Source organism: Armigeres subalbatus, chromosome 3 (genome assembly GCF_024139115.2).
Source record: "Armigeres subalbatus isolate Guangzhou_Male chromosome 3, GZ_Asu_2, whole genome shotgun sequence".
In the NCBI taxonomy this organism is placed as follows: domain Eukaryota; kingdom Metazoa; phylum Arthropoda; class Insecta; order Diptera; family Culicidae; genus Armigeres; species Armigeres subalbatus.
The window spans coordinates 346,160,610-346,168,476 of record NC_085141.1 but is presented as its reverse complement, the minus strand read 5'-3'; the positions used below and the strand labels follow the sequence as shown (position 1 = coordinate 346,168,476).

The 7,867-nt window shown below is 39.5% G+C and overlaps 1 protein-coding gene across 1 annotated transcript in view; it reads right to left on the bottom strand.

The window, feature by feature from the left end:
- Positions 1 to 2,775: 2,775 nt before the first annotated feature.
- LOC134225952 (exostosin-1-like) overlaps positions 2,776 to 7,867 on the bottom strand; it is a 601,093-nt gene continuing 596,001 nt past the window's right edge. The window contains 1 exon segment of the mRNA XM_062706414.1: positions 2,776 to 4,550. Within this exon segment, the coding sequence (XP_062562398.1) occupies positions 4,442 to 4,550 (109 nt within the window). The 3' untranslated portion in view covers positions 2,776 to 4,441.

Here is a 7,867-nt window from a genome sequence, read left to right as displayed (position 1 = left end):
AGCTCCTCCGGAAGTTCCTTCGGGAATTCCTCCGGGAGATCCACCAGCAGTTTCTACGAGAATTCCTCCGGGAGTTTCTAAGGCAGTTTCTCAGGGTGTTTCTCTGAAAAAGAACTCCCGGAGGAACTCCCTGAGTAATTTCCGGAGGAACTCCCGGGGGATTTTCTATAGGAATTTCCGGATAAATTATCAGAGGAATTCTCGGAGGAACTGCCAGTGAAACTTCTGGAGAAATTTATTGGAGAACTACAGGAAGAATTTCCGGAGGAAATCCTGGAGGAACTCTGGTAAGAGTTCTAGGATGAACTCCCAAAGGAACTTCCGTAAGAATTCCAGGAGGAGCTCCTGGAAGAATTCTTAAAAGAACCTCCCGGAGGAATTCCCGTAAGAACTCCCAGAGAAATTCTCCGAGGAACTTCTGGAGGAATTTGTTGATAAATGCCTAAATAAATGCTAAATGAATTCCTGGAAGTAAGCCTGATTGAATTCCCGAAGGAACTAGTGGTGGAACTTCAGAGGAACATCCGGTGGAATACCCTAGAGGAAGAGAAAAAATATTTCTGAAGGAACTTCCGAAATCCCATTTCCCGTGAAATTGCCAAATATCGTCCAGGAATTCCCTGTGAAGTTCCTGGAGGTATTACCGGAGAATTTCTTGGAAAAACTCCTGGAAGAACTTCCGGAGGAACTTCCACAAGCACTTCCGGAGGAATTCCCACATGGAAGTCCTGAAGTAATTCTTAGAGAAGTTCCTAAAGGAATTTCCGAAAAAATATCTGAAGGAATTCCTAGAAAAATACCGCTACGCCCTTGAACACAGGTCTAACTGATAAAACCATTCAACAAAGGAGAGATTTCAAGGTATAGAAAATCGACGGCTGAGCGCTTTCGGCTGATGTTGCAAAATTATTTAGACAATCAGCTAACGAAATCAAGATACTTCTGCTACTTGTTAACTTGGAAAGCAAATTGAATACTTTTTAATGATGCGAACACGCAGGAAATAAATCGGGAAAATTTGAATAACGACTCATAAAATAAATCACATATCCGTGTAATTATGCTCGACACTTCGGCGTACAACATCCACCCCCAAACGAACGGGAAGGCCCGCGGCTGATTGCCAACTGATGTCGGTATAAAAATCAATCCATGTTTCCATTCCATCCGCCGTCATTTATTTTGCGTGACGCTCGCGGGTGCGGTTTTGCGGTCCGATTGAGTAACACCATTATTCTGCGCCTCAACTCAGAGGGAAAAGTGCGGGGGCTTTAGATGAAGCGAGCGCGCTGTTTGGGAAAAACTCGTACAATCAATCAAGCGGACACGACCGTTAAACATCCGGAAAGCGTGGAAAATATTGAGCTGGCCAATTCAATAACGCATGCAACAAATAATGAATGGAAATGAATAGGAAAGGATAAAGAGAGGAAAAAAATGATTTCGTCAATTTCCAATGCCACACAAAATGATCCCCGAATTGTTGCGGTACGCTGGTGGTGACAGTTATATGAATTTGGCTTTGAATAGGGTGCCCAGCATTGAGTCGATGGAATGAATGAAAAAGTTTTGTGCAGTTTCACGCTATTCCAATGGCTGCTAGATTAGACTGAAATTGAGCGGCCATCTGCAGACATTGTATTTGAATTGCAAAATTTTGTTATTGTTCAGTATTTATTTGCTGAGATCTCGGTAATGTTTCAGTTAAGATCTCAGTTCGTGAAGTTGCAGTTCAAGTATGGAAAATAGTAAGCAAGTGACTGGAATAGATATATTTGTATTTAAACAATTCCACTTTTTTTATTAAATCTTTGACTGCTATAGAGTTGAAAAAAAAAGTTTGAGAGACTCATATGTGACAGAAAGATTAGTAAGAAAACTAGAGTAAACTAAAAGTTTTCTCTACAAAAATAATAATGATTCCTTTCGCAATTTCCCAGGGCACCCTAGTTTTGTGAGATGATGTGGAGGTTGATGGAATTCTACCGAAGGCAAGAAACAAAAATAAATGGAAGCAAAGCCTGTTGCTGTTATTGGCCTAAATCTGCCCCGACAAATATGTATACCCTGTTTTGTACGTGTAGCAAATTGATGATTGGAGACATTCACACAGTTTGGTATCGGTTGTTGCATTGTTTCTGTTGTTGTTGTGTTTTTTTATCAGTGCTGGGGTACAGTTAAACGGCGTCGTTGCGCAAAAAGCTTTTCGGTTAGAGTTTTAAGTTGCTAGGGTACGGAGTTTCACATCGAAATGATCAATTTCAATCGTTAAGCTACCATCGTATGAGTTTTACTCTAAAAATGGAATTGATTTTTGTGTTGCGGTTCTTTTCCCCTTTCGAACACTCTGAAGGGGTTGTTGATAGGTTTTTGGTTCCACGATTTTTCTCTTGGTTTTCCTCAGTTTCCTAGGTTAGGTTGCTATACACATGTACTCAGTTATTGCAGTTTTGGTTTTTACGCTTGACTCGCTGCGCCAAGCGGTTAGATATGGATCGGGAATTGATTTGATTGATTTGGTTTGGTGAACTGATTTCTTTTTTTTTTGTTCGCTTGCATTTCAACACCTTAACTATCGAAAAGTTCAACTGAAAGACGGCTGATTGGAAGACGTCCTTGATTTCATCTCCAGCTTCCAGTGAAATCCGCGATTTTTGTTACGTTCGATTATCGTCAATATCCTCATGGCATCGTGATTTCGAGCGTTATTTTGAAGCATGTTTAGATCTGATGTTAAGACTTTCATCTGTTCGCTCGATTGAAGCAACACGTTGCTGCAGCTGTTGCATTATTGTATTCAATTTCATTTGATTTAACTAGACTTCCTCACAATTACTGGTTTTGTAATAATAATCGTCAATAACCTACTTTCTAATCGTATCAAACGGCACCATTTTGTTTCCTTTACACTATTCATCCATTTAGTTGCTCTCGGTAATAAAAAGTACAAATCAGCTCGGTCATTCAACTCAAAAACTAGTTAAAACTTATCGAAGGTTTTTGGTTTTCATATAACGGCACCAATCATTTAGCTGCAAGGTAATTACACTATTTACACTTATAAAATCATTACGGCTAAGTTTCATCTTTCAGATTATAAGAATGGCGTACGGAAATGCATTTGGAAATTGTTTTGTTCGTCTAAAGTCATTTTTACGGTTTTAATAGCTTAGTCTGGCAGTTTATGTTGGAAGCAGTTCGCGATTTCGAGAGATTCTACGGATATGGATGCAAAAGATGGACGCAAAAAAATAGCATTTCAAATTTCAAGCACGAGAACAAATCGCAAAAATATTTCAAAATCTTGAACTTGAAGGCTTCTTATGAGGTTAATTAGTAACAATATATTTAAATTCACCACATGATGGTAGTTTGTATATAAAGTACGAGATGATGGAGGCTGCCTCACTTGTCCTGTCAAACTTGAGTCAAATTATGTTTTGTAGTTGAAAATGAAGTAATCTCGAAGATTGATGTGTTCTGCAAATAAATGACTTAAATAGTAATGTACAAAATAGCCTTTTAAATCTGCTTAAAATTATTTCACAAACAAAAATTGAATCAACTTTAAGATCAGCTAACAACATAAACTGCCGTTCCAAGCACTAGATCAGTCAGTATTATTGCAAAATGAAGTATTGAAAAACTTTTTTTTTTCGGTCTGCTCACTCACAACAGCGATCATTTGTTCTTTTCCTATCTTCATCTTGTATGTTCCTTAAAAACATCTCTCTCAATAATTATCTTACTTTTGTCGTTTTCCTTTTAAAAACATAAACGATTTAGTAACTTTTTCTTCACTGGCAGCTGCGCTTTACAAGACTATTTTTTATTTGTTCTATTTTCCTGCTATAATTTGTCCTACTTATCTCACTAGGTTAAAACGCTTTCTTGTCAGTATGTCTTCGTTCTTATTTTGTTTTCACTATTTACTGTTTTGCGTCAGTGTATGTTTGTGTTCACATTTTTCTTCTAACAATACCTATGTACAAATTGCCATATGCTTATCGATAACAACCAATTTCATTACTTTGCTCAATTGATTTAGTCTCCTGCGTAAGTTTTTTTTTCTTTCATATATATGTATGCTTTCACTGTACATGCTCAGTTCGATTGTTTACAAATCCGAAAAATTGCTTCTCCGTCAATAGTGTTTGTTGATTCTGTGTTGCATAAAAACTGCCTCGTCATCGTACGGTTTCCTCATTGACTAACCGATGAATATAAAATAAAAGTCCGCTTACAAAAAAACGCACTTTCGCCTTAACTAACGTGTCCCAACCATAACTTCGGGATCGGTTGTATACAGAACCGCTCCGTCCCCGAGGACACTGCGTACACGCGTCACAATCTTTCCCATATCTAACGCACTAAAGCCTAGAGTTCGTTCAGTTCCTGCGCCTAAAGTACGCCGGGGGACTTAGTAGACGTACACGAACCGCTAGCTGCCGACCAGTTCGATTTGGCGGTACTTTTTCCTCAGGTTCGACACCGAGTCCCGGTAGAGAACCGGATCCAGGCGGAGGTTGGAACGTAGCAGCGGCATGTAGCTGGAAGGAAGAAAGAGAATATGTTACATAAATTAACAGAGTAAATCGAAACCTTTTATTGCAGAATGGCTGGAACTAAATTTGTGTGGTGTATTGATGTACACCATTGTAAAAAAACATAGTTTGAGCTCTTATTGAAGATTTGAAAATTGTCTTTAGGAAATTGATAAATGAAGATAGAAATTACATAATCAACTATTTTTACGCGGATTTCGAAAATTATGCGGTTTCTCATGATCCACGCGGGTTTTGACTTACGGGGTACGCATCCTTCGCGTAAAAACTGACTTCATTGTACATATAAACAACTTCTATGAAAGAATTGATTTTTTTTATTTAATCATGAGCTGGAGTTATGCACATTTAAATTTTCGGTACATATCACAATGGCCATTTCGTTCTCTGGGATCCTTCCAGGACAGTGGAGGTCCGGCACTGTGGTCCCAATCCGGAAAAATCGCGACTGCATTAAAATTCGCACTAAGCGATAGAGCAGCAGAGCGAAGGACAGACATGCGCACCAGGGACTCACTCGGCTACAAGCGCTATCCACAGAACACCAAAAGGCTTCGGGGAGGAGAGCAAGGGCAAAACAAGCCAGTTGGCCATCGGCGGAGGCGGGAGGGCAATCCAACCAAGGGAATCAGCGGGTGGTTTGTAGCAAACGGTAGCCAGGAGGAGGGAGAAGCGCTGCTAGTAAAAATGGAGAGGCAGACGGACTTCGGTAAAAAGCCCGTAAGGCGGGCAGCACCAGCATAAAGAGCGCTAGCCCAGGAAGTCCTGGATAAGGGGCCATCCACAAAGTACGTCACGCTCCTAGGGGGGAGGGGGGGTTCCGAGCAGCGTGACGACTCATACAAAAATTTTAAAGGTGCAATACAAAAAGTGTGACGAAGGGGGGAGAGGGGGTCGAAAATCGCCAATTTTTGCGTGACGTACTTTATGGATCTTCCCTAAGGGTGTAGAAGTGAGGGCTCACTTCACCACTCACATGACGAGGTGACATTCTAATGCAATCAGCTGAACGAGATTATGACAACGGAAGAGATAGCTTTGGACTTCAAAGGCCAGGCCGCAGAATCAGTATGTCTAGTCAGCTTCTACCAACCGTCGTCAACAAATGCTTCCACTGCCTCGAAGAAGGACACAAACCGTGGGCGTGCAAAGCAAAAGTGCAGATAGGAGCAACCATAGTGTACGGGTTGCGGAGAAAAGGGTCACAAAGCGCACGACTCTACGTCATTACCCATAATGGCATTACCCAAAGGCCACTACCCTAAAGTGACCAGATTTTTCTTGGGGCAATCCGGGACACCATATGCATTATATATTTTGAAAATGTATCAAATCGTCAATGAGATTTTCCTCCTATCAACCTACGACATCCAGTATGAATTCCCCACAATCTTTGTTTTTTTTCAGACATATTTGCTATAAAAATGATTTTTTTCTTGTCCTCGTGGCTGTATATTATGTGTATTATAAGTTGAGAGTTCGGTTTCCGCTTTAGCCGTGGATAAACAAAACATTCTTCATTGGTCTACTGAGTGTTGTCCGTTGTCCATTGTCTTATGTAAGTGTCCAGCTGAACGATAGTCGTTGGTTGACGCATGGTTTCAAGGATTTTCTTGAATATGAATTTTTTTAGATCTTTGCAAATTTAAGAATATCCCAGAATTTACACAGTTTCTGATGTCCCATTTTTTTTCTAGATTCTGGAGCAGGCCTAAACCTCTCAGAATATCACAAGACAATTTTGAGTTTTTAATTTTGTACCTAGATCATAAAAATCCTTAATATTCCCACATTCCTCCTTCCAGAGATTTCTGCGTTATCCAAAGGTTGACAAATCAACTCAACTATTGTTGATTTTAAGTTAATTAGTTTAGGTTAATAGTTAAGATAGCCTGGTCATCTGGTCCACGGATTTTGTCCCAGTCTAGTTTTTAGTGGCGGGAGTGGAGAGATTTCGACACGAAAAATGAATTATCCCGCTGGCCCCATTTAAAATTACAGAAATTATTTAAATCCTCAAAACATTCAAAACTTTTTTCTCTTAGTTCAGTAAACCCTTCAGATTACTTATATTCTTCCTTTTTCTTCTGAACAGTTCGGTCTTTTACAGATTTTCTACACAACCCATTACCTAATGATTCTATAGATTTCCTAAACATTATGGATTTATCATGGAATGCGGGACGTTTTCCGGGACACCTGGCAATGTGGGACAGGTAGGCTGAATCCGGGACTGTATCGCACAAACCGGGACGTGTGGTCACTTTACACTACCCCGAATGAGTCAATTCTACGAATACCATTACTCCTAATTGGGACACTGCCCCGAATTGGTAATCGTTTCAAGTTTATTTTAGTATTTCATTGAAAAAAATGTTACCCAAAAAGAGTTATTCAGAATTCATATGAATGAACAATAGTTTGCGCGTCGCCTGGAACTGTTCCAATGCAGTATAGAACTAAGACTTAAGTTACTCAGAATCAGTGGCACCGGGAGTGGGTAGGACAAGTAGGACATGTCCTACGCACTAAATTTTCTGGGTCGGACAGTTAATGCATTGTCCTACCCAGGGTTGTTAATCGTTAATTTATCGTTATCGCCGATATAGTTGATTGTGTTCAACGTTATCGATTGCTACGATAATAATGAGTCCACTCAATAATCATCGTAATTCGATTATTTAACGTAAGTTAACTCGATAATTTAACGATAATGTGGTTACTAGATTACGCGAGTGTGTGTATAATTTTGACAGAAGTCGAGAATTGTATAAATCTATTATATGATTTTGATTGAATCGGGCCGGGAATGTGAGTGTTCTGATGACGACTTTTTTAGCAATGCAAAAGCGTTCAGCGAAATTTACGCTGACTGCATGGAATGACGTGGATATTTGCACTAACCAGGCAGATTCTGAGATGGGGGCACATCGTTATACCTTTCTACTGCGGACGCATGACGCCTTTTTCTTAGACAATATTTATAAATGTGAAGTGTGTGCTCATAAGAATGTTTATGATCAATTTTGTGACTCCCTTGAATCCCAATTTTATTTAAAAAATTAAAAGCGTATTTAATATGTTATGGCAATGTTCAAAATACAAATTGCAAAACCAATTTGTGAATATTCGCATTTTCAACTGTTACATGTAACAGTTAACTCGATAATTATCGATAAACCAACGAACACTCGATAACGATAACGATAAATCAACGCTCACTTTATCGCCAACGAAGCATTATCGCTCAATCGTTATTGTTATCGAAGATGGCGTCAAATAAAACGACGATAATTCATCAA